General features: G+C 39.3%; 1 protein-coding gene across 2 annotated transcripts in view; it reads left to right on the top strand.

Annotated features, from left to right (window-relative positions):
• Positions 1 to 8,103: 8,103 nt before the first annotated feature.
• The window catches only part of TH (tyrosine hydroxylase), a 30,492-nt gene continuing 11,184 nt past the window's right edge, over positions 8,104 to 27,411 (top strand). The window contains exons 1-9 of one of the 2 annotated variants that reach the window (XM_048483266.1): positions 8,104 to 8,211; positions 15,026 to 15,253; positions 18,289 to 18,475; positions 20,017 to 20,105; positions 20,557 to 20,624; positions 23,563 to 23,613; positions 25,036 to 25,181; positions 26,166 to 26,301; positions 26,430 to 26,499. In XM_048483266.1, the coding sequence (XP_048339223.1) occupies positions 8,122 to 8,211; positions 15,026 to 15,253; positions 18,289 to 18,475; positions 20,017 to 20,105; positions 20,557 to 20,624; positions 23,563 to 23,613; positions 25,036 to 25,181; positions 26,166 to 26,301; positions 26,430 to 26,499 (1,065 nt within the window). In that variant the 5' untranslated portion in view covers positions 8,104 to 8,121. The remainder of the gene's footprint in view (positions 8,212 to 15,025; positions 15,254 to 18,288; positions 18,476 to 20,016; positions 20,106 to 20,556; positions 20,625 to 23,562; positions 23,614 to 25,035; positions 25,182 to 26,165; positions 26,302 to 26,429; positions 26,500 to 27,411) is intronic. The other variant, XM_048483267.1, reaches the window with a different exon arrangement.

The raw sequence follows: 27,411 nt of genomic DNA, 5'->3' as shown, positions 1-27,411 counted from the left end.
CGTATGCATACTGTGCTATGTTATTTTAATTGCTCAGATTTTAAGGACTGTTTTGGTACATGAAGGTATTAATTTCAACTTCTCTTTTTTCTCTCTCTAATTTTATATAATGAACTTTTGGGTACAGAGATCTGGCTTAACATTTTTTTCTGAGTTTTATGTTGCAAAGCACCATGCACATTTATGGTGCAGTAGTAATAATAGGTTGTCATCTGCCTATGAGATAGTAGGCATCTTTAAGAAGAGTTTGGATTTATATCCTTCGTTTCTCTCCTGTAGGAGACTCAAAGGGGCTTACAATCTCCTTGCCCTTCCCCCCTCACAACAAACACCCTGTGAGGTGGGTGTTATATTAAGCAAATATAAATGAGAGAAAGTAGGCACAACAATACACAGTGTGCAGAGATTGAGGGGAGAAGCTTATTTGTCTAGGACTGGCTAGAAGAAGGTGTGGGATCCTTACAGTTTCTGTGCAGAGTTGTTCCAGTTTAAATCCACAGAAGGTAATGGACTGAAATCAGAGCTACTATCAAAAAGGGTTATCACTTCCTCAGACTCATTTTGACTTGTCAAGCCACAGGCTTATTTTACTCAGAAGTAAACATTGTCTAGTAGGCTTAGTTCTCAAGTAAGTATACAAAGAATTGTAGTTTGCAGCTGTCTGCTATTACTGTTACCTGTAGAAAATAAATTTCGGTAAAAAGAGGAGGCTCACTGGGTAGTATTACCCAGTGGTTGGAGAGCTGAGTATAGATAGATGTGGTTGGACGTGCTAGTGGAGGCCATATTATAGAGAATCAAGTATGACAACATGCAAGCCTGCTAAGCCAAGATTAAGAGTTTCTTCCTAAGTTCATTTAGATGTTATTTTTAAAGAAGCTGATTATTATGGTTGACCATTCTTAGTATTGCAAGGAAGGGGACAAAAGCAGAATTAGTTTGTTGCAGTTCCAACTACTGTTTGCTGCCCTGCCTTCATCCCTACCAAACCATCACAGCTGCTGATTGTTTCCCAGCATCTGACAATCAGAGGGATCCCACCTTTGAACCGCAGGCCTCATTTGGTTATCTTGACAAACCTATGCTCCATCAATTTGTCAAGCACTCCTTTGAATGGTTTGAAGCCATGGCCATCACACCATGTCATGACAGTGAGTTCCACGGGCTGACCATTTCTATACACACAGACATTTCTACACACATTTCTACACACACGTTACTTACCATGAGTTCAGTGCTATTGGGAAGCCTTTTTTTTTTGTTGCCCCATTACATCATAGTGCACTTTTGCACCTCCCAGAGTTTCCCAGTTTTTCTCCAGTCTTTCTCAAACATGATTTGCAGGTAGGTTTGAGCTGACACATCATTTTAGAAATGCATACTTTTATTGTGGTGTACATGCACTTCAAGGTGGGCCCACACATTGTGCCTGCTGTCCATTAAACAAAGCATAGGTGGATTCCACACTGGGGGGTTGTCTCATGTGTCCTGCATGATGCCCCTACTTCTTTGGCAGCTTCTGCATGAATTAATGTTCATTCTCAGCATGACTTGTGATTTCTGGGGTTTTCCCCTTTAAGATGGAGCGGGGGGGGGGGGAGTTCATATACTGATGTGGATTTTAATTCTGTTTTTCTTGTTGTTTTTCAGGTCCTGTTGAGGTTGCCAGTGATGCTGGAGCGTAAGGCATCATTATGGGTTATTAAACTCTGTTGCTTTCAGTTCTGTTGATTGAAGCTGTAAAGTGGGAATGGCACTGTTTTATGGTGAAGGCTAAACTGTGCTGTAATTGCTTCAAGTGACATACTGCAATTATTCAAGATTATAGGAGAAAAGAAAGGGGGAGAAACTCCATGGAAATAGGACAGCACATATGAACAACCATGAACAACCATGAAATCAACCATGTTGATTTCATCCCATCCCAAACTGTTTCCATGCTTACAGAATTCTATATATATATCCCCAGAGTACGCAGAGCCAATACATGATAGTATTTGACTTTTCCTATGTCAGTTTCCCCACTGTCAGAGATCTTTTGCTTTCATTCTTTGCATATTCTTGTTCAGACTTTTATAGACCCTTGTTTCTGTGACTTGAAATAGTTCTATTGGTGTCTCATCTACTTCTGGTGATTTTTTTTCTCTCCAATTGCTCTCAGGGCAGCTGTTCCTAGCTGTAAACTATATGTCAAGTTATATGCAAATTATTATCTATGCAGCATACATTTGGAATACTCTGTATACTCTGGAATACTCTGCATTTGGAATACATTTGCCCATTTTACCGGTGGGGGTAGCCCCCATCTCCTGTTAGCTCCCATTGGAAACAATGGGTAATGAAGCACCCCCTTTGGGGGTCCATAACTTTGGTCCCCTTAAACCAAACTTTACCAAGCTTGGGTGGTCTCATCAGGACAGTCCCTGGATGATACCCTGAAATGTTGGCGCCTCTAGCTTTAAAAATGTGCCACCTGCAGGCCAAAACGTGGAAAAATACCAAAAAAAGCTCAAATACATTGCATTCGGATTCATTCATATTCGGGCAGGGCATATTCAGCTGATTTTTGCACGAATATGGCCTGAATTCACCCGGATTTGAGCCGAATCTGGTATTTGTTGCATCTGAATCTCCAAGCCTACATATAAGTTTCCCAATGAAGTAAACATCACGCCCCAGGATTTTTTCAGTTCAGGAAAATGACACTGGAGGAGGGGCAGGCTGCAGCTCTTATTCAAGAGCACTAGAATCCCAATCCAAATCAGGCCTCTCCATGTCTGAGAAGCATGGACCTTGAAGACCAAATTTATGGTGAACTTTGTAACATGTGGATTGCCCCAATACTGTGTAGAGCACTATTCTGCCATGAAGATTTTCAAGACCTAATTGTCTGCCTGGGAACAGTCTACACTGATGCAAAACTTCATGCAGCATTCTCTCTATTAAATGGGAGCACCACAACTGCTGATATGGACACATAGTACCAAGACACAACCACCTGCTCTTTGCCTTTTGCTTCTGCTTGGTTCCACTTTGGGCTCAGTCTTCTCCTGTAGGTGTTCCCCAGCCAATATAAGATGGATCACTAATGCAGCAGTGTGATATTTCCTCCACCAGACAAATGATTTCTTCAATTACAACAGTATTGGTAACTTCAGAGTAGTGAGAAAGAAGTCAGGAAGAAGTACAAGCCATTGTTTTAGTTGACAAGCCTAGCTTTTAAGTGGGAAAATCTTGAACCAAATCTTGAACACACACCACAACATGGGGTGAATCGTAGAGGATGCATTGCATGTTCATAAGCAAAGAGCAGCTACAGAATGAGAACAAGCTGTCACGAGGATAAACGCTTATGAGAACAATCAGAGGATATATGCAGAACTAATACACACACTCCCTCCAGATAAAACGAAAACATTCCTGGACCTTAATTATTTAGTACTTTTAATCAAGCTCTGAATCTGAGAACTTCAATGAAGATACTTAATATAAATTTTTAAGATGACACTGTTTAAATTAATCTGCCCAGAAGCTCTAAAACTGGAAATATTATCCTGTTTATCCCTCCAATGCAGTGATCTGCAGAAAAGTAAGTATTGGAAACAGTTACATCACTGCAATAGGATAATCTTATTTCTTTCATCTGCTTTAACTTTTCTGTACTCTTCAGTTGTGCACAGCCAGAATTATTTCCCTTTTGACTAAGCCATTTTCACCCCGGGGAGTTGTCCGTTTTCCAGTTATTTCAAAATCCACATCACATACCGGTAAATTCCTTGCATGTAAGCATCCCAATAACCTTGCAGAATGTTACCCTAAGCTTACACCCTTCTAAGCGCGTTGACTTCAATGGATTTAAAAGAGCTGAACTCTGTTTAGGGTGGCCCTTTGAAACTTTTAATTCAAATGCTGATAAACAAAAGTCTTGAGGAGCCTGGGTGCATTTCTTTCACATGCAGTCTTTTCCAAGCCCTTGCTATATACTTGAATTTCTTCCAGGAACTAGTTGAACCAGTCATACAGATACTAAAATAAATATCCCAAATCCATTTTGTCATTAGCATTAATAATATACAAAACAGAAGCAAAATCAAAAGTCTAAATGCAGTGTTCTAGCACAGAGACAAAGAAAACTATTATAATAACCAGTGTAAAGAAATAGAAAATAACAACAAAAAAGGAAAAAAAATTGATCTGTTCCACAACATCCAAGAAATCCAAAGGAAACTTAAAGCATGGATAAGCATGATGAAAGATCAACATGGAAATATATTAGCTGAGCAGGATAAAATAAAGATGGGTAAAGTATACTGAAGTACTATACAGAAGAGATGAAAGAAAGACAAATTCCTTCCAAGAAGAATCTTTTGAAGAAGAACCTACAGTTTTATAAAGTGAAGTGAAAGCTGTGCTGAGAGCAGTTGGGAGAAACCAATCACCAGAAGCAGTTCGGATATCAATAGAGATATTCCAAGCCATAGAAACAGAACAAAAATATTGACAAGAATATGCCAACAAATATGGAAAACAAAATAATGGCCCACAGCCATTGACTGAAACAGTCAATTTACATTCCAGTTCCCAAAAGAGGAGACATCAAAGATTGCAGCAACTATTGAACCATTGCATTAATTTCTCATGCAAGTAAAGTGATGCTCAAAATCCTACAACAAAGACTCCCATTTGTGGAATGAGAAATGCCTGATTAAGAAGAGGAAGAAGCCCTAGAGATCATACTGCAAATTTACAGTTGCTACTAGAGCATATGTGAGAATTTCACAAGAAAATTGGCTTGTGTTGCAACATTACAGCAAAACCTTTGTATGTGTAGATCATGAAAAGCTATGGTTGATTTTAAAGGAAATAGATGTGTCACAGCATCTAATTGTTTTGATGCACAGTCTTTCCTCTGGACAAAAGACTACTGTTAAGACAGAATATGGAGAAACAGAAGAGTTTCCAATTAACAAAGGTGTTAGACAAAAATATATTTTATTTCCCTATCTTTTCAATTTGTATGCAGAACTTCAACTTCAACTGACCTTTATTAGGCATATCAATAAAACAAACTGGGTGTTAAAACAGGACAAAAAACTGGACAAAGCACATAAGGTTGGTACAGAAGAGGTGGTCAAACTTCCATTATGTCTTCGACTTGAGCACTTCTAATAAAGATTCAGCAGTTTTTCCAGTTATCCCGCCATTGCTATTATTCAGCAAGTGAATAGTCTTTGTAAGCTCTGAACAACTTTTTTTATTCCTTACAGCCGGGACAAGTAGGGAGAGTCTTGGTAATGCATACCTCAGGCAAGAAAACATAATATGCTTGAGGGTCTCAAAAGTATCCTGACAATCTGCACATGTTCTATCTTGAAGTGGAATATTCAACTGTCGGCCCTTAAGAACAGCTCTAGCTCGAGTGATGATCCACCTCTGCCTGGGTTCTGACAGTTGGGATAGATATTTAGCTGTGAAGCTAATTTCAGGATAGATTCCAAAGTGCAAGGGAGAGCAAGATGTCCTGGCTGCACTCAACAGCAACTGGTATTCCTGGTCCAGTAGCCTTCTTTTTAGGGATAGCCAATTTTCATTTGTGGATTGCATAAAGAAGGTTTCTAAGAAGTGATCTAAAGAGAATATTTTGGCCTCTATACATTTCCACCATTCGGAGGATTGCAGTTCAGAGATGCAGAACATATAAGAAAAGATGGATTAAATTTAGATGAAAGTGGAATGAAAATTGAGGGGAGGAACATTAATAATTCGAGATATGCCAGTGATACTGGCAGAAAAATAGTGACGTCTTGGAAATAACTGCTGCTGAAAGTTAAAGAAGTGCTAAAGTAGGACTATTGCTGAACATCAAGCAGACAAAAGTAATGACTACCAGAGAATTACTCAGCTTTAGGATGGGCAATGAAGAAATTTAAATTGTTGATGACTTTCTATTCCTTGGCTCCATCATCAACCCAAAATGAGATTATAACTGGGAAATCAGAAGGAGATTGAAACTAGGAAGGGCAGCCCTAAAGCAGCTAGAAAAGTTTCTTAGGTGTAAGGATGTGTCACTAGCTACCAAGATCAGGTTAATTCATATCATAGTATTCCCTATTAGTATGTATGGGTGTGAAAGCTGGACAATGAAGAAAGCTGACAGGAAGCCAGCTAATTCCTTTGAAATATAGTGTTGGAGGAGAATGTTATACCATTGTCTGAACCCCCCCCTCCCCGGATTCTAGATTAAATCAAGCCTGAGCTGCCCCTAGAAACTAAAATTACTAAAGTGAGGCTGTCACAGAATGAGAAAAGAGACATTGGAAAAGATAATACTGCTGGAAAAGATTGAAGGCATTAGGAAAAGAGGAAGACCCAACATGAGATGGATTGATTCTATAAAGGAAATCATGGTTCTCAGTTTGTAAGACCCAAACAAGGTTGTAAATGATAGGACATTTTGGAGGACATTGATTCATAGGGTCACCATAAGTCAGAAGTGATGATGGCATTTAACACACACACATGGGAAAAAATGCAGTGGCAATATGCCACTGTGATACAGTGGAATTAGGATCTGGGAGATCCAGATTTCAATCACTACTCTGCCATGGAAGTTGACTGGGTGACCTTGAGCAACATGTATAATCTCAAAATAACCTGCTTCACAAGGCTGTTGTGAGCAAAAAAAAATGGAGGAGAGGAGAACCATGTTAGTTGCTTTGAGTGTCCCCACTGAAGAGAAAAGCTGTATGGAAATGAAGATCAGAAGTAGTAAAAGTAGTACATTTTTCATAAAGAAGATGGCATAAACCACAGGGCTGATTTGCCTCATTCAGGAACATGATTTCAATGTGAATTTCTAGCACAGCTGCTTTTAAGTTTTTTTAATGAACAATCTTAATCCAAAATTTCCTGGGTGATGCATAGTTTGGTGCTGAAGGGCAGAATACTTCAACTTTTCAGTACAATTTTCTTTTTCTTCTCTGAACCTGATGAATGGGATCAGAGGCGTATGGTATAAGGACATGGGGTCACCTAAGTCCCCGGGGACATGCCATCGAGCCCCGCCCCCGGCCTCTGTGCAGGCCAGCTTTTGGTCTCCCCAGGCTCTGCTGGTCTGCATGAAGGCTGGGGGGGGGGGGCTCAACCTGCATGGAGGCTGGAGAGTGGGGCTCAGTGTGCACAGAGGCCAGGGAGTGGGGCTTGACCTGCATGGAGGCCAGGGGTGGTGATCGTAGGCAGGTGCCCCCCCCACATGGTCCCACCCCCAGCCTCTGTGCAGGCTGCCATGGGCAGGGCTCAGTGCCCCCAAGCCACACCCATGAGAGGCTTAGGGGTGGGGGTGCCCAGAGAAGGGGATGTCTCCAGGCACCATTTATGAATAGACTCAGGGTCTTTTTCTCCTCACTTCCTTCTAATGTCCATGTTGTTACAAGGTATGAATGGTTGTGTATTGCCTCACCTCACCGCACCTCACTTCAAATAACTATCAGTAACTGGAGCAATGGTAATGACATTATCTTACACTGTGTCAGGCAAGGAGTTGGGAGACGGAGAAACACCAAGACATGGAACATTGTCTGTGGATGATCAGAAGCAGGCTGTGTAGTGTTCCAGAAAGCCAGCATTTCAAGCCAATGTTTCATCACTCCCAAGGAAATCTTTACTCTGTATCCAGTTACAGGCCTTAGGTCCTATTTTCTTTATCAAAGCCAAACTCATTTGTGTTCTCTTTTTGTCTGCTTGTCAGTTGGTGTTAAAATGCCTTCATTGAATGTGTAGAGTCATAGGCAGGAGATCATGCAAAGTAGAACTGTGAGCTGCAATAAAATTCAAACCAAATATTTAGTCTAGCAAATAGTTTTGGGTGCAGGATAAGAGCCAGCAGTGGCTTTGCTGAAGCTGGGTGCCTGCATTCTCTGCAGCAATTAGATTTAATAGGACATAAGCGCTTCTTTCCTCTGCATTTTCTCTCCCTTCCCTTTTCTCTCCCTCAGGCTGAAGGTGGGGGGAGGAGGTGGGCAGAGGGAGAAAGCAAAGGGTCTCTGACGTATGACTGGCCCTATAAAAACCAGAAGGAGAAGGGAAAGCAATGCTGATAGCTGATCCAGTGCACCAGCAAGGATGCCAACCCCAAACATTTCCAGTTCTTCAGCCAGAGGCTTCCGGCGGGCAGTATCAGAGCTGGACTCCAAGCAAGCTGAGGCTATTCTGGTAAGAAAGGACCCTCACCCCTTCCAATCTAGTCACATTTAACCAGACAGGCAGACGAGAGTTCTTCCTTTATTTCCAGAGCATCATTCCATTAAAGAAGCCAGACTAAATCTGAAGTTAAAAATGTGCTGGATATGGTTCTAAAAGTATCCCAGTATACAATAACAATTCAGCTCCCAGTTCTAAAGGCAAAGGTATAATGTGAAAAGGAAATATAACAGAGTGGCAAATATGCAGAATGAAATCAACAGCCTAAGACAAAATAATAAGAGTTAGGCTCAAACTTGAGTAAAGGGAAAGGGATTATTTATTGCTGTAATTGACTAAAGCGGAGTTTCTGTGTCACATTGCATTAATGTCTGACATTCAGTGAAACTGTCTGTCAGTGAAACTGGGTTTAAACTGGAGTAACTCTTCATAGGATTGCATAGTATTCTATTCAGTGCAGTAGAAACCAGTGCCCTTTTTGAACTAAATCCACGAGACAGTAGGAATGCAGATGAACTCGTTAAAAATGTTGCTGTGCAATACTGTGATCTGTTTATATTTCCCTCTGTGACTTGGGAATTCTCATATCTTATTTCTATCAGGATTTTGCATAAAGCAAATATGCAGTGACAAAATGCGGGGAGGGAATCATATGAAAACTTCATGTCTATCAGAAATGGATTGATTAGAAGTTTTGCAGTCTCTGCAAGCCAGATTGGTAATGCATGATCACTGGTTGCCATCCCTTCGTCATCTTGTTTGCTGGATGTGATCCTGTAATCTTTTCAGCTTTTGGCTTCCTTGTTTTTCACATATGTCAACTGGGTTGATTCACACATGTACTACTTCAATTAAGTGCTTACATATGTGAATGGCCCATAAGAGAAAAAAACATTGCAACAAAAGCTTTTTAGCGGTTTCAGTTCATATATTCAGCAGTCAGTTCTCCTGTGTTCATGTCTTATCTAGTGTATAGAAATCAAGTAATTCACAGGCTTGCCTGAGCCTGACCACTGGTCTAAGTTGCTTACTCTAGAATATTTTCATAGATTTCAAAAAGTTGTCAGAAAAATTACTCCATGCTGCTGAGAGGGGGAGAATTTCTGTTCTGGATTGATGATCTTACATGAACATAAATGCTGAATGTGATATACCCTAGGTATCCACATCCAGCACAAACCAAAACCCCCATCTTGGAGATAAGACGGCTTTCGATTTTTTTTCTTACCCAAGTGAGAACACAGGGCAAACTGCTTCTGAAATTGATATGAATCCCCAAAATAATTTGTGATACATCCCTGACATTCGCTATTCCAGGGAAAAAAGTAAAATTGATAGATCCCAAGCAGCTTTTTATAATCGGAGCTATGAGTGCAGTTTGCAATTGTGACAGAAATTTACTTTCAAAATAAGGTTGCTGGCCCAAATAGCAAGACATAAATTGAAAAGAATATTGTTTTTTATATTCAAATAAAAATCAAATACATGTTGTATTTGACAAATACATGTCGTATCTTAACAGTTTGGGTATAATTCAACAAATGAGGTTTAATTTTCATAAGCATCCTAGTCTTCAAATGTAGAAATACTTCAATCCGTCTCTATTTTTCTGCTTTCCTAAAAAATAAAAAGCAGCCTTTTTTTTGTTTACAAAATCTAAACAAAGAAAAACAACACCAGAATTATTTGAGGCAGATTGTTTTAGAACTGTCCTTTAGTACGAAGAGGCTTGTAAGTTTGAGTTGAGGTAGTGAGAAGTTTGTGTTTCATCCACACTTCATCTCTTCCTACTCTTTGATCAAAATTATATATTTTTTAAATGTAAGGCTTGAGAGATCCCCTCCCCTTTTTTTACTGCTATGAAAAGAAACATGGAGTGAAGTCAAGACATATCAGATTACCTGAAATGTATTTCAGTGAGCAGCCAAATGTATTTGCCCATCACATATCCTACTCTCTTCCAAGAAGTTCCAGGGGGTGACCAGTTTACATTTGCAACAATCCTCTGGAGTTGTTTAGGCTAAGAGATAGTGGGTGGGATCTGCAGCCATGGGTACAAGGATCACAGATCTTTCCCTTGTTCCCTTTCTCCCTTCTGTGGCATTTTGTGGAGGCGAGTGAAGCCTATCCAGACAGGCTTCTTCCACTGTGTCAGTGTTGGGTGAATGGGGTAACTTCCAGAATCCACAGTATTCTAATGTACTGTCTGTTCTTACTTCATCTTCTCTAAACGATGAAGTAAGTTCCTTGCAGCAAGACAATCCTGTGCCCAATAATGGTTCCACAGACCCTTTCAAGCTGAAACAATCATGCTACAAATTACAGCTCCCAAGGCTAAAACAAGGAGGTGAATGGTGGTGTTAGGAGAGTCATGCCTGATTTTTTGCACAGCTACCACCATGCAGGAAAAGTATAAAATGAGTCTTTTCTTCAAGTTGATTGGAACAGTAATCAAATGAAATGCAAACATTCCAGATGGATTGCCTTACAGACCACAGCCTTTGTGCAGAAGTGAATCCACTAAAATTACTGGAACATTTCCAATGCAATTGGATAAAAACGGATTTTTTTTAACTTGAAGGATATGAATATGGTTTCTTCTGCACCGAAAAGGGACCAGATGTAGGGATGTAATTATGTATAATAACCTGTAAAGGTCTGTGGTCCCCAAATGGCCAACATATGACCTTTAATAAAGTGTTACCTTGAAAGGAAGGTTTTTTTTTTTATTATTAGCGAAGTACAATGGTACCAGTTTCAGGCTGTTTGTGTTGCAGCTGTCTTGATTTACATTCCTTAGTGAGTAGGGAATATTTTTAAAGGAATGGATTTTCCTCACACTGAATTTTTGATGCTGCTTATCATTTTTGAGTTGATTTGCATTAGTACTTATCTGCCTCCAACATAAAAAGTATCATGCCCTCAACATCAATGGAAGCACAAAAGACGTTGGATGATGCCCTTCATTTTTGAAGATGTATTTTAAAAACTATAGGTTACCCAGTTCTGTGGCTACCAAAAAAAAATAATCACAGGGTGAAACAGCCATAAGCCCTAACCTGGATGGCTGTGAGTCACTCCAATCTTTTCAGATCTTGGAAGTTAAGCACGGTTGGCCTCAGTTATTATTTGGATGAGAGCAGTGGTGGGATTCAGCAGCTTCGGCAGAACCGGTTGTTAAAATGGTGCTTGTAAACAACCGGTTGTTGAATTATTTTAATCCCACCACTGGATGAGAGTCCACCAAGGATATTGAGGGTCACTATGTAGAGTCAGGCAGTGGCAAACCAGCTCTGAATGTCTCTTGCCTTGAAAATCCCATGGGGTTACTGTAAATTGTTTGCAACTTGATGGTACCACAAAAGCCATGACACTGTTAGAAGCTGTTAGAACCTGGTAACAAAATGGCCCTTTCTCCAGAGAGATGAGCATCAGGATTCAGGGTGTCTGCCTGAGAAAGCATCTCTAATGCTCCTTTTGTTTATACCCATAGACAAATCTCCATTGACTCCATACCTTTTGGGGATGTTGCACACAACACTCCTTATGAACAGGCTGCCTTCTCTCTCCAAAGATAGGACATGCAAAAACAGTTATTTTTGTTCCGTAAATTATTTTAACTGTTTTAATTTATACATTCATTTTCAGAGTGTGCACCAGCATAAACATTCAAATTTAGAATTTGGATTTTAAAAATGAATTTCTAATTGTTTGTAATTACTTTACAATCAATTATGTAGCCCCTAAAAACAAGGCACACTACTTTTTAAAGTATTTTGTCAGCCTTCTCACAAATTCCCTGCTGCCTGTGCCAACCCTAACGAGCTGAGCAGTTGTGTAAATACACAGTAAAACTACAATTGCCAAGCAGTGATGCCCAGGCATCAGACAGTGACTGCAATCTGAGCATTCAGAACCTTGAATTAGAATTCTGTTCAACAAACCTTAGCCTAACATACATGCCAGAAGGGACCTAAAAACACGAAATTTCCTAAATAATTTACAATTCAATTAATCTATTAATCTTCCAATCCTAAATCTTACTCCTGAATATAAAATAAATATATATTTTAAATATATATTTTAAAGGAGTCAAATGTAGGATGGAATACTTGGAAGGAAACATGAGGGCATATTTCAGCATGTGAAGTTTTACTAAGCAGCAAATGGTCTGGGGACACCAGGACGAATTTAAAGCGGCTATGCCTGCATTTCAGTTGAAAAGGACCAATGTGAATATGCTTTCTGCTGGGATTCCATAAGTGTGTACAGACATCAGTCACAAGTTTGTTGTCACTCAGTTCCTAGGAAAATCATGAGAATATTAAGCAGGAAACATTCATCATTCTACCCCCACCACTGTTGATAACAGGTTGTCTTGAGAATATATTTCACTTTAATTTCTCAGGCAGCCCTACCTGCTTTGCATAAGGATCTACAGATTCCAAATATCCAGTATTATTTCAAATATTGGAATTACAAAATTTGGATTAAGAAAAATTCTGGATATGGCATTTATTGGTGAATTCTGAATATTCCTGAATTCAAATGACATGATCTTTATATGGTTTCATCTTGGTTTTTTCCCCCTTCTTTTTTTCTCATGCCTTGGGCCCAGGGCAGATTACAGTTCAAGGATACAATGTGTAAAATTTAAGCTAAATTTATAGCCTTTGTTCCTTAATTCATTTATTCGGGTAATTGTATAATGTCCACATTCTGGAGAATTTGAGCTAGTACTTTGAGAAAGAAGTTTTAGCCAGAATATCGAAGGCGGTATGAAATGGGTTTTGTTGCTCTTGGGGTGTACATCTATCTGACTGTCATATCTGCCACAATTTTTGCAGTTATTTGTGTTTTCCAAGACCCCACATGACTGGAGACCAGCTGAAAGAAATGAGAGTATACAATGAGACAGTAATGTCTCTCTTCTATCGTATCTTAAAAATCATTTACTATTTTGTCTCTTTCAGAATTGCAAAGGCAATAAAAAAGTCGAACTTAACTAAACAAATGAAAGACATTTTCAGGCAGTCCTCCAAGAAGACGAAAGCAAAATAAAATACACCCTCTTTAAATCCATGTTTAATTTCATCCTTTCCCTTGAATAGCAGCGACCTGTAGAACAGTGGTGGGGTCAGTGGCTGATTATGTTTGTGGCTGACATTTCAGCTTATCATGCCTTGTTCAAAGTATGTAAAATGCTAAATACACACTTAGAACAGAACTACCTTACAAGGGCATGCATTTGACAATTAACTTTGATGTATTGCTTCGAAACAAAGTTCTTTATGTAAAAATTTAACATACTTCTTTATTTATGTAAAACATTTAACATACTTATCAATATTATTACTCCACAGTTGTCATTATTTACTTCCACATAAACATACCCAGTATCCAATTCTAAACTATTAGAGTTGCTATAGAGACATTTCATAGAAACACAGATGAGTATCACCTTGTCTAATGTACTTAAAGCAGTATTTATTATTGCTTTTTATGTGTAGACTTCTACTCTGTTACAGAATCATGCAGGTATGGTTCTAGTGGAACATATTATCACCGCCCCGCCCCTATTTTAGTAGCAAAGCTGCCAAAGCCTACCCAGCACTCCCTTTCTGCTTGCTGCAGAAGATGATTGCTGCTCTTGCCATTTATTTATTTTCTTTTCAGTGATGTTGGTTCCTAAAGCAGCATAGACAGTAGTATTTGTATTAGACTTTGTATTATTTTGTAATTCAAGCCAGTTGCTGAGAGATGCTCAGGACCAAATCCCCCCCCCCCAACCTCTTTTCAGTATCTGAGCAATAAATCACAGAGTTCCTGTAGGGATAATAAAAGTCAAACAATGGGACCACCCAGACTAGTAGGGCTCTCTACTTATTCAGTAGACTCACCAGGTGAGCAGAAAGACATGATTTTGTAAATTAATTAAGAGAAAAAGAAGAAGGAACTCTTAAACGCAAACTGATGAGGCCTGGAACATTGAGAGGCTTTTTAGGTCTTGTGTAACTGAACTGGGCTCAGGACTGATGTCAGCATACCCTGAGGTAGGGCAGATGCCCCTCTCCCCACCACTTGCCTCTTCTGCTACCCATCCTCACACTAGCCACACTACCATCTACAGGCACTGCCCTGTACTATTAGGGAAAGAGTGTGCAAAAAGTTAACAGCAATGATGCTCCTAGCAGGAATGTTCCCAATTGCACACACTGCCCAAGGGTGTGGTACGCAATGGGAGGGCTGGCAAATGCACAGATGGGCAGGGGAAGAATAAATGTGTGGTGGTAGGGAGAATGCAAGCAGGTAGGCAGGGTGGTGTGAGTGGAGAGAGACAGTAACTGGTGGGCAGAGGAGGGGAACAAAGGCACTCTTATCCCAGGGTCTATCAAAACCTGGAACCAGTTGTGCCAGGCTGCTTCTCCCTCCAAAGCTCTCCTTAGTTTCTACATAGTAAAAATGAAAAGGATGAAGAAACGTTTCATTGACTCTTGTAGATGAAGGCTATTTTTCTTCCTATGTGGTGTAGTGTGCTTTAGCAGTTAAGAGTAATGATATCTAATCTGGAGAACCAGGTTTGATTCCCCACTCCTCCACATGAGCGACGGACTCTGGTTAACCAGGTTTGTTTCTTTACTCTTCCACATGAAGTCTGCTGGGTGACCTCTTGAGCTAATCACAGTTTCTCAGAATTCTCTCAGCTTTACCTACTTCACAAGGTGCCTATTGTGGGGGGTGGGGGAGGAGGTGTCTGTAACCTGCGTTGAGAACTCTTAATGATAGATGAAAGTGTGTGACAAAACTCTTCTTCTCCTTATCCCAGTCACCACAGTTCATTGGCAGAAGACAAAGCCTCATTGAAGATGCCAGAAAGGAGAGAGAAGCTGCGGCTGCTGCAGCTGCTGTGGCTGCTGCTTCTGCATCTGAGACTACTGAGTCAACTGAAACCATTGTATTTGAAGAGAAGGATGGGATGGCCATATTGAACCTTCTGTTCACCCTCAAAGGAGCCAAGACTTCATTGCCATCACGGGCACTTAAAGTTTTTGAGGTGAGCAGTGTGATGTTGCCTTTTTGGTTCAACTAGAGGGACACTATTGGGTGAAAAACAACAGTCCATTCAGTCTTTAAATCTGACAGTTCTCTGACAGTTGAATTTAAGCTGGAAGCAGTTCCAGCTCTCCCTTATGATGAATTATTAATGTAGAACCAAAATCACCAGAATCAATTTCTTCTTTTAATTTAGAGGGAACTAGACAAGGATACTGGCATCATCCTGTTTTGTTTGGACACATTTGCTATAAGACCTCTTGTCTTTCCAACTTTCACTGTTGCCATGACATGGATGGCCCAGGCTGCCCTGATCATGTCAGATCTCAGAAACTAAACAAGGTTGGTCCTGGCTAGTACTTGGATGGGAGAACATCAAGGAATAGCAGGTTTGCAATGCAGAGGAAGGCAATGGCAAACCACCTCTGTTAGTCTCTTGCTTTGAAAACCATACCAGATGTTACTGAATGTAAACACAAAACAACTTTTCACTGCTGAGATACAAGATTTGTTTCTTCATAATATTTTGTAGCATTTTATAGACTTGTGCCATGTTACATGATAGTACACCATTCTATATGATTGATGCAAAAACCCAGGTGCAAATTGTTATAGCATTACAAAATTAATACAATTATGTTATGAATGAACCCATACCAGAAACAGTTTTTTTAAAGAACTGGAAGTATGTTTACAAAAAAGTGGTAAAAGCTGTAGGCACAGACCAGACCAGATACTTCCTGCCTTGTGGGGAGAGGAAGGACCATGCCTCCAGGCACTGTGCCACTGCCTCCAGGTGGCCACAAGCTATTAGGTAGCTGTGGCTGAATTACAGAATGCCCTCAACATAATGGCCCTGAAAGTATTATGAGAATGACATTAAAGTGGGTACAGAGTGGTTGTTGTTTTTTAAGAACAAGAAGTCTGATCATCAAAAGTGGTAAAATCTCTAGGCACAGACTAGAACAGATTCTTCCAGCCTGGGGAGAGAGAGGAAGAAGTATACTTCCAAGTGGCTATAGGCCATTAGGTAACTGTATTTGAATTACTGAATGTCCTTAGCATAATGGCCCAGAAAGAATTATGAGAATGATATTAAAGTGGGTACAAAATTTTAACAGAACAAGTAGAAAATTAGATTAACAGCCACTGAGTTTCTCCCTTAACAGTCACTCGATTAGAAATGCCCCTAAGCTAATAATGGAGGTAATCTAAAGGAGGAGAGAATCAGTTGCCGTTCCCCTGACTGGCACAAAAGAAACCCCTCAGAAAATCTCAGGAGCTCCATGTGGTGAAATCAGTTGCTGATATTCATGTTAAAGGATTCTAAATATTTCTGAATGTGTTCCTCAGTAAAAGAAGTGGGTAACACTATTTTTCAGCTACTTTAATAATATTAATACTCATCAAAAGTGAAACTAATTGATGAGACTGCATGAGAACGACTTCTCTTCCAAATGACATCCATGTGATTTATACGAATAAGCTCTCTTGGTTTATCATGAAGAGAGCTAAAGAAAAACAAACACCAAAACATGTTAGGCTTCCACAGTGAGAGATTCATTTCCCTGGCCCCTCCGGCACTGCAGGTACAAGATATGAAAACAGACGGGTGTAATGACATTTGCCTCATGATAAAACAGGCTGTAGAGAGGCTGGCTTCACTTGGCTATTTTACATTATATACAGCTGAAGTAAAGGTAATGCAATCAGATCTGTCAGATTAATGCTAAGGTATTGATTGTTTTAGGGGGCAACATTATAGAGATGCATTAGAAAACATAGGACTAAATTGAGTTTGTTGGTGCCATTGCCTTTGTTCCCTTTTGTCTATCTGTTTCTGATTGAGTAAAAATTGCAGCCTTTCCCTTACTGAATTGCTCAAGAGAAACTACTTTAACTCAGCTAGAAATGGTAGGTAAGCATCAGTTTTCAGTATATCAAGAAAAAGATTGGAATGTCTATAAGGAATTTTGTGCCAGAGCCAACCAACTTTTTTTCCTAGAAAGAATTAGGCAATAATGTAATGTCATTCTATGGACGCCCTAGTATCTGGTACATAAGGATAGAATCACAAAGAATAGTAAAGTCAAGCTAAACCTTAAGATGAACTGGCTATCAATAGTAGCAGTCTACCAATAGGAGAGGCTATACAGGGAAGCTGAGGAATCACTTGAGCATGAAGGCCGACCACAGTTTAGGAAAACCTATCCTATGATTTTGGCATTACAATAAATCTTCTCCAAGTTGGGGACACAGCCAGAAAAAATTAATGTGAGATGCCAGCACTAGACAAACACGGCAGAAGAGAAAAGGGCAAAGAAGCCAAATGAGTTGTAAAACAATGAGCAGACAACATCAGGCAAGAAGGTGAGGCTCTTGGAAACTATGCTGTACTTAACTTGGCCAATTCAGAGGCTTCTTATTACCAAGCTCTCACTTAAAACTGATACTGGGTAATCCCATTATATCAACAAAGTCTTACTGAACACTTATTTATTTAAATATCCTGCCCATCACTTACCTCCAAGATATAAGATATGTAGAAGAAGAGGTGGTTTTTATACCCCACTTTTCTCAACCTTAAGGAGTCTCAAAGCAGTTTACAATCACAATCCCTTCCTCTCCCTACAACAGTCACACTACGATGTTGGTAGGGCTGAGAGAGTTCCAAAGAACTGTGACTAACCCAAACAGGCTTTATGCGTAGTACTAAGGAATGGAACCTGGTTGTCCAGATTGGAGTCCACCACTCTTCACTACACAATGCTGGCTTAACAGAATGAAGAATACCAAAGTAAATACAGTTCAAATAAGAGTAGAAAATCCCTATACACCTCAATAATTTTTTCCATCCCTGCACCTCTGGAAAGCCCTCTGGAGATGGCAGGGTGGTGCAGCATCAGCACTGTCTCCAACCACTTCCACTAACTGGATTGGACTGTTAGTCTGTTGACTGTATAACAAACCTGTTGTTGAAATGTCCATTCTATTATTTTATTTAATTTTTTCCTTAACCGTTTTCTCTGTTAAAAGACATTTGAAGCCAAAATTCATCATCTTGAAACAAGGCCCAGCAAGAAATTACGAGAGGGAGCTAGAGTGGGAGCTATGGATCTGGAATACTTTGTGCGTTGTGAACTGCGCAGCTGTGATCTGAGCACACTCATCAGTACTCTGAAAAGGGTTTCAGAAGATGTAAGGAGCACAAAAGAAGACAAGTGTAAGGAATTTGTCTCCCAGTTACAAACACTAATTTGAGAGGGACTTCATGCTTGGTTTTTTTTCTACATGCATATGATCTCTATACAGGAAAAATGTTGCAAGTAAAAATCCCGATCCAGGCCTTAGTGCTAGAGAAACTTGGAGCAGTATGCCTTGGGAGTGTGCATTTCAGAAATCATCATTTTCCTTTCATTTTGTAATTTCAGAAAAGGAATTATGATTGCTTTCATGAAGTTTCACAATTGTTTATACACTTTTGCAAATTCATTTTGGGAAAAGATTCATTTTCAGATATATCTATCTCATTGGTTCCAATGGAAAAATAAACTTGGATTTCCAGAGTGGCATCAACATTTCAGAGAATGTAGTCCTTAAAACCCACTCATGTTTCAAATGAATTGGACAAAGGAGCCCAATTTTATAGTCTTCTGAAGAAGGTGTCCCCATAGTAGAAATCCAACTCTGAAGGAAGGTATGAGATCTATGTTCAAGAAATTGCAAGAGTAAGTGAAAAAAACTGATAGTTTACAATCAGTTTATTGTCCCTTAATTTCTCATTTGTTTAAAGTACATCTTACATCTTCCTTCAAAGTTACACTTCAATTGTAGGATTATTTTACTTGGCTCATACTCAGTATTACAATGTGTACTTTGGAAAAAATCACCCAAATTTACTGCATGATTTCCTGTAGAAATTAGACCCACTTCATCAATTGCTATGTTTAGACTATCTGGTTTTCTCACAAGAGCTGCAAATATCTCAATGCCATGTTGTATTTCAATTTAGAGTAGGAATCTTAGTATAATGAAAATATGGATCTCTTCTGAAAACTGTGATTTCTTATTTTCCCTTTCAAAAGTAATTGATTCTTAAATTCCTCAAAGATAACATGAACTGCAACTATCTTCCTCCTACTATATCATGTAGACTAGCAGATTTCTGGAGCATATGAAGTTCCTAAATCAATAAACAAAAATATTTTATTCAATTTAATCTTTTCCGTTTTTATATTACTTTTTAAACTTAAATTTTATTAGACTATTCAAAAGTGTTTTAAACAAATAATCCATTTAACAACTATGTTCACTCAATAACTCTCACCCCCTTTTAAGCCACACAACTATCCATCTTACCATTATGTACCCCATCTCCCAAGTAGTAAGAAAAAAATAGATCAGAGAACGAAGGAAGATGATAGATGGCAAAGCTGCAATGAATGGGCGTTGTATTCATATTTATCCTAGAGAACAAATATTTGTCAAAACTTTGAATGTGTGATATACGGAGGGCTTTCCAGTTACTCAGAAACATCTATATAAAGTGTTACACTGACACTGACGTTATTCAAAACAAATGGTAGCAGATGAATCCAGAGTACACACATCTCATTTCAAAGAATATTTTAGGAACTACCTTGGAAACTGAAAAAGTAAATACAAGTTGCAAAATAATCTGTATTAAGATCATAGAGTGATTGTTGAATGAAGGCTCTTTTCTACAATCACCTGATTTCCTTTCTCTCTTTTATTGGATTACAGTTCATTGGTTTCCAAGAAAAATCTCTGAGCTGGATAGATGTCACCATTTGGTTACTAAGTTCGACCCTGATCTGGATCTGGATCACCCAGTGAGTGAGCAAGTCTGCAGTCCCAAATCCTCTTCATCTAAGAATACTTCTTCTGTGGCCCGATTTTTAGCAGCTTCCTTGTGGAATAGCTTGAATTACTATTCTTTGAATCAGACTTGAGAAAAAGCTTTCATTTATTTACATTGCAAAAAACATTCATCAGTCTGCAGACTTCTAGGAACATTACATGTTCACCAGTTTAAAGTTCCATAAATGCAGTTAAACGTGGGCTTCTCAAAAGGAAGTACAGAATCTTGTATTGTCTTGAGGGGCACATTAGCTCTGGGTACAAATAATGGGAGAGAGACTATTACAAGAAAGCATCAGCCAGTGAATATAAACTTGCTTCTCTGCCATGAAAGACCTATCACAAGAATAGTACGTTGCCATTAGTAAAACTGCTCAGTGCAAAAATGTGCAGTAACATTCTTGCTCTGTTCTTTCCTCCAAGGGATTCTCTGACCCAGTATATCGGCAACGAAGGAAAATGATAGCAGAAATTGCCTTCCACTATAAGCAGTAAGACTTGCTGCGCTGCATAGCATCACCTGCTCAGAACTCCATGCATACACTTACTTATCTCTCTGCTCCATGTTTTGCCCTGTTGCTCTGTTGGTTCTTCCCTTTCACTCTGTTGCTTCATGTTTTCAATACTCCATGGCTGCTAATTCCATAGATCTATCGCAATTATTCATAAAGGAGGCAATTCAACATATGTAAGAGCGCTTTCCAGCCACTAAATTTTGGGCCCTGTGTTCAGTCTTCCAAAATGAATATGATTGCCATCTTTTATGAACAAGCAACACACATATTTTCAAACATGAATATATACAAATACATACCTGCAACAAACCTGGGTTTCTGATTGTACTTACTGGAACTGGAAAACGTTTGTGTCGCTCTATTCACAGAAAATGGCAATTGTGAATGTTGGGAAGATAGTGTGTAGCGCACTGTCCTAGCAGGGGAGTTAGGAATTCCCAAAAGGAAACAACATCCAAAGACATGAGTGCAGAAATCATTGCAGGTAGCCGTATCAACTGTATTTAGGATACCTTCTTTGCCCATTGCACTGGATAGATTTGTGCATGTGGCCATTACCAGAAACAGATATTGCTGATCTGAAATGTTATACTTTTGGTAAATGTCATAAAAATCCTGCAAAATTGTTTGTTCCTCCTCTCAGAATCATAGGAACCCAAACTTTATGGTAAAGTTTGACAATGAAGGAATGAAAAAGAAATCTAAATTACCTATGTCTTTTTATATTACCAAAAATTCATTAGTCAACATTTGCATTTGTGATTTAAAATTAAAATATGCTTTCTACATTCATTTTACTTTTTTTCCTATATACTTTCTTATGAATGTTCTTCATTTATTCAAGTTAGTGGTGTGCACTATAGCAACACCATGGGTCACCTTATATGAGAAGAAGGGTTAATGCTTTTTGAACTATATAAATTGTTTTATATTTGTGCACAATGGTAGATACCAGACAACTGGCCATGAACAGTAGTTGCCTCAGTAACATAATGTATTGTCCAAAGAAATGTAGACACAAGTCAAAGCTGACTATGCAGTTCTACATACATCTGGAATTTCTCCCTTTTTTTCAGAGCTCTTTGAGAGCTTCAACTTGTAACTATTTCTGAAGTTTCTTTGAGTTTTGTGGGCAATTTGTTCAGAAGTCTTGATTGTTCAGTAGCCACCGTAGCCTCATAACACATGTGCAAATCACTGTGTGGCTTTTTAAACCAAGGCCTGAATCCTGCTGAGATCCTGGAGATAATCAGCAGCACAGCCCCAGATGCCCAATAGTATAATTTACCCACTTGGAATTAGATGAACTTAGACATTAAATTTGACATCACAATGAAGTCATGATTTTTACCATGCTATGTTTACTTTTAAAAGCAGCCAGTGCTAGAGATGGACCGAGCTTGTATTGCAGAGAATAGGATGCTTTCTATTTTGATTATCTTTAGCAGGTTTGATTTTCCATTCACCCCGCATTTTTATTTCCACAGAGTATTTTTGAGGTAAGGGCCAGTAAAAGATTCTGCTTTTTCAAGATTGCCCCCTAGTGATTGTATGCCTCTTCTGCTTCAAAGTAGCAAAACCTGTTGAGTTTCCTCTTTTGTTAATACTAGCATTATTCTTGGCCCCTCCAGTATTTGTGGCATTCTTTTCATGAGGGGAAATGCCCATCCTTTTATCACTTTTTAACACTCAATGTAGTGGAAGTGTTGTAAGAGTTGCTAATCCACATCAATTGCTCTTTACATAAACTGTATAATCTGAATGACGTGGGTTAATTGTATTATGTGTTAAAAGTAGAGCTTGCAATCCTATTATTGTTTATTGCTCTGTATTTAATTCATGCAGCTGCTAGGTTTTCAAATTTATTTCTGTCATTTTGAGGAAAAGAAACTTGCATTTTAAAGTAACTTGCAAAAATTGGCTTTGGCCTGAACAGCTATGTCATAGGACATAGAATAGACAGGATATGAGCTGCCTGCAGTTTGAACTAAAGTCCTATCTATTAGGTATGGTCTAGCCCTTCATTCATACAGCAGCTTTGCAATTTTGAATATTATGACCTTATTTATTTCTTCTTGTCCTGTCTAACAGACACTTAATGGCTCTGTGACTCTGGTGGAATCCGCACAGGATATGCATAATGGGTTGCAGAATTTACGAAGGAACCCATTTTCCTTTCTTCTGTTTGTATGCATGCCCTTTATCTGTTCAGCAGTGATTGGAGCCAATGGAAATAATCCAGCTTGCTTTCATGCCTTCGTACAGAGATATTTCTCCTTTTTTGCATTTCCTGCAATACATGCGTAACTGCAAAGGCATACAGAAATGAATCCCTGCAGCCATGTCAATCGTCCTGCAATTCAATAGGCTGCACCTGTGTAGTTGTGCATGTGCAGCACACAAAAGAAAAAAAGAAAAGAAAAAGGGACCTCTATGCAATGGCCAGGCAATAATAAATTTGTGGCTGTAGATCTATATGGCAGTCATACTTGTTGGTCCCACAGGGAGAAAATGTGCTTGGGGGACTTTGTACACTGTCAGGTGCTCAGAGAACCTGCCCACAACATGCTGGGTGCCTTGCACAGAATAGTGGGCACGTGAATTCTCCCTGACACGTGAATGGCACAGAACCTAAAGTGAATGGGTGGAAGGGAGGGAAGTAAAGTGGCTGTTGTGTTCGTGTGGGAGTGCTTCCAACCCAGGATTGGTTTAGTGACCCTAACCCAACCCAACCCAACCACAGTTTTTATAACACCCTGCAGATATTATTTTTGGCCTGTGCGGATTCCACCTCTGTGTCAGGTATGACTGGACGACTGAATATAGTTATACATCACAGAGATGGCCATTAATACTTTCTACATTATTCTTTGAATTCCTTTCCTTGCTCTTTTTGATTGTATTCCTCACATAGAGGTGACCCAATTCCACGTGTGGAATACACAGCAGAAGAAATCAATACCTGGTAAGTGTGGCTGTATCCATCCAGTTCCCTGGAACCAAAGTTGAAATAAAGCATTTTTGTAGATTCTTGATTACATTTCGGCACATGTTCTTTCCCATCACTCTTGCTCTTACCAATATATAAATTCTGGAAGGAATCCCTCCCCAATTGTATTAGGGTTTTTTTTAAGACCCCTTTTGTTAGGGTCACTGCAATGTAACTGCAATGTGCTCTTCACTAATTCCAGGAGACATAATAAAGATACATTTTTAACTGGAATAAAGTAAAGAAATGATAGTTCCTACAAATACAAAAGAGAAAATATGATTACCATCAATTCTTGATCATCTATTGCATGGTGTTTATACTGCTTACAGTGAAGTTAGTGCTCGAGAAGGGGAGGAAAAAAGGTTTTATTTGCTTCTTTCAGGGGAAAAAATCTTGCCAGCTTTGCCACTGGTGTAAGGCCGCTTTGTATTGTGCAGCCTTTGGGTAAAGTTATGAATGAGAGAGCTTGTTTTATTTTCCATGCAAGTTTTGTAGTTGATATTATAATGTGCTTTATTGTTCTATGTGTTGCTTTTATTTCCATTTTATTTGTATTTATTGTATTTTAAATGTATTTTTAAAGATTGTAAGCCACCCAAGTCCCTTGTGGGGAGAGGGCGTGGGGTATTAATTGACTGATTGAATAATACAGGGCCTCTGCCTTTAAAAATATTTGTTCTATGACCAAATGTCCTAATTGTGTTTTTGCTTTCTATTTGTGCATTGCTAGATAGATTATGGTTGGTTCTGTCTGTGGCCAAGGAGATGCATTACATGAGTTTTGGTTATTTCCACCCCTCTAATTTTGTAGTCTGCTTACATGCTTGTAGGCTTTGGTTACTCACATGCTTCTGAGCCTCACAAAGACTTAAGTCACCTTTAAAGTCAGATTCCCTCCATCCACCTCTCATTTCTTATTCTAATATTGAAACCTGTGTGGGCATCATAATAACAATCAACATATTCTACTCCAAGAGCTTTTAAAAATCCCATCTAATTAACTAAGAACAGCATAGATAATTAATGAGTCATGCCCTGAACTGCTGCTCCATAACTACTGTAGCAGGTTGGAGAGCTCACTAACCTTTGGTAGATAGGAGGCAGATCCTGTCACAAAAAATGATCTGGCTACTGAGCTAAGCGCCGTGTTTCATAGGAGGCACTTCTATATCTCTTTTATCATGATTATCACCTGCATGGCATACATATTTTGTACTAGAGGAAATTTTTTCCTGATATGAGAATTTTCCACTGAATATTGTGATTCTCTGTTTTTAAGGCCAATAAAAGTAATCTGCTAGAACAATAAATGAATTGGAGATAGTTGGCATGAGTTTACAGAGCTTGGTTGGAAATTGTGATGCTCCTCTCTGATCTTTATCTATCATTGTAAAGGAAGGAGGTGTACAGTACATTGAAGAGTCTGTATCCTACTCATGCCTGTAAAGAACACCTGGATGCCTTCCATTTACTGGAGAGATACAGTGGTTACAGTGAAAATAACATTCCTCAACTGGAAGATGTCTCCCAATTCCTAAAAGGCAAGTTTTCTATCACTTTTTCAAGCCAGGAGCATCTACGGGCCTGTTAGTGAAAACTATAGAAAAGGAATGTCAGTTTCCCCCTCTTTAGTTGTAGTTCTAAAAAAAAATGCCAGCCTTAGGAAGTAATTTGATAATTTTGCTGATCTGGCTTATGTCGTAATACTGATGTTACTATTAGCATTTTTTACTTGCTATGCTTCTCAGAAATTTCACAGGAAGATACATATTGGATGTCCATCTGTAAAGAGGACCTCTATAAAGGATGTTGTTCGACAAGAAAAAGTTAATGCTGTCTGTGGGGAATATCCTGGAGAATTCCTTGGTGCCACCTCCCCTTGCTTTCCTTCCTTCCTTCCTCCCCTCTCCCTCACCAGACCCATCCTTGCTGTTCTACCCCACCACCCTTACTGTTCTGTTTTACCAACGAACTTGTCTCATAATTGGCCTGCCTCCCATTGTCTTTGCTTCCATGTCTTTCCCCTACCTCATCCAAACTCTCCCTATTCTTACTTCCACCCACCTACCCTATGGTCAATGAACTGCTCACCTCCCCCCAGTCTTTGACACTCTGCCTGGCCACCTGCCCCATCCAAGAAGATGGGCTAGTCTTTTTCTGTGTCTCTGGCTCATTCTGCACATGCAGAATAATGCACTTCCAAACTTTTTCAGTGCTCTTTGAAGCTGTGCGGAATAGCAAAATCCACTTGCAAACAATTGTGAAAGTGGTTTGAAAATGCATTATTTTGCGTGTGCGGAAGGGGCCTGTGTCTCTGACTGTTGTTGTTGGCAAGATAGAAACCTGCATTTGGTTCAGGAGTGCAAACAAATAACCAGGATGTTTAGGGAGAAACTCAGAAAACACAAAATTCGCATGTGAAATTATTTTTATGTATTTCTGCTGAATGAGACCAATTATACTTCTTCATGAAATGTGGCTGAAATGATGCAGACAATTACAAATGATGGTTTCAATGATTTCAGAGAGAACTGGGTTTCAGCTCCGACCTGTGGCTGGACTGCTCTCAGCTCGTGACTTCCTAGCCAGCTTGGCCTTCAGGGTATTTCAGTGCACACAGTATATCCGCCATGCATCCTCTCCCATGCACTCCCCAGAGCCGTGAGTACTACTGCACAAAGTCATTATGCTTACCTTTCTATGGCATATCATTGAACATGAGGTATTTAGCCTCTGGCCCGCTGCTTCAAATACAATGACTGATCAATTCTCCTTCTCTCCCATGCAAGGGATTGCTGTCATGAACTTCTGGGACATGTACCAATGCTGGCAGACAAAACATTTGCACAATTCTCCCAGGTGAGCCAGATGTGACACTCCTTGAACTGAAAGCATTTAATTCTGTTAAAGAGAAAAGTAAGTCTGAAGCATTAAGAAGCTGAACATGTGTGCACAAAGAATGTTCTATTTCTGATGTTTCCTAATGACACATTTTTGGAAACAAGTTAGTCAGAGATGCAAACATGAGAAGTCTGAATGGTGAAGGGAGACAAAACGGTAGACAGATATGGTAGACATAGATTTATACACTTTGAACTGGCTACATAAATTATTCCTCTTCTTGCTACTTAGTACTTCCACAAGCATGGATTGATGCATCTCCAGAATGTCCCACTAATAAAATTTGCCACTACATCATCTGTGAGGTTTTCTGATGTCGTATTGCTTATATGAGTAGTTTAAAATGCTAGAAAACCTAATTTTCTCTTGCAGCCAAACTTACCACCTCTCTCCCCACTCCCCCCACCCCCAATGTAATTATGTGTGAAATGAATATCAAGCTATTGCTACAGTTTGGAAAGAAAGTAGCTAAAAATGCTGTAAACCAACAAGCAAATAAATGATACCTGAGGAACCTTCGCAAATGGTTAAAATGTTTGTTGAAACTTTTTAGCTCATTGCTTCAAGCTACTTGGTACTTAAAAACAGCCCTACAAATCTTCAAGAACAATTATTATGTTGAAGTGTAATCGAAAGCAAAATGCCTACCTGTGACTGAATTAGTATAATGATTGTTGTGTGGGCTTTTTAATTTTTTTTAAAATTTAATTTTTTGGGGCATATGAATGGAAACAGCAAGAACATAGAAATAAAAAGTGAGATGACAGGATTTGGGGAATGGAATAAGATTGTATTGTCGAAGGCTTTCACTGCCGGAATCTCTGGAATGCTGTGTGGTTTCCGGGCTGTATGACACGGAGATCCTCTGAA

Source organism: Sphaerodactylus townsendi, linkage group LG02 (genome assembly GCF_021028975.2).
Source record: "Sphaerodactylus townsendi isolate TG3544 linkage group LG02, MPM_Stown_v2.3, whole genome shotgun sequence".
NCBI lineage: Eukaryota > Metazoa > Chordata > Lepidosauria > Squamata > Sphaerodactylidae > Sphaerodactylus > Sphaerodactylus townsendi.
The sequence above is the reverse complement of the archived record's forward strand: the minus strand, read 5'-3'. Positions and strand labels throughout refer to the sequence as shown.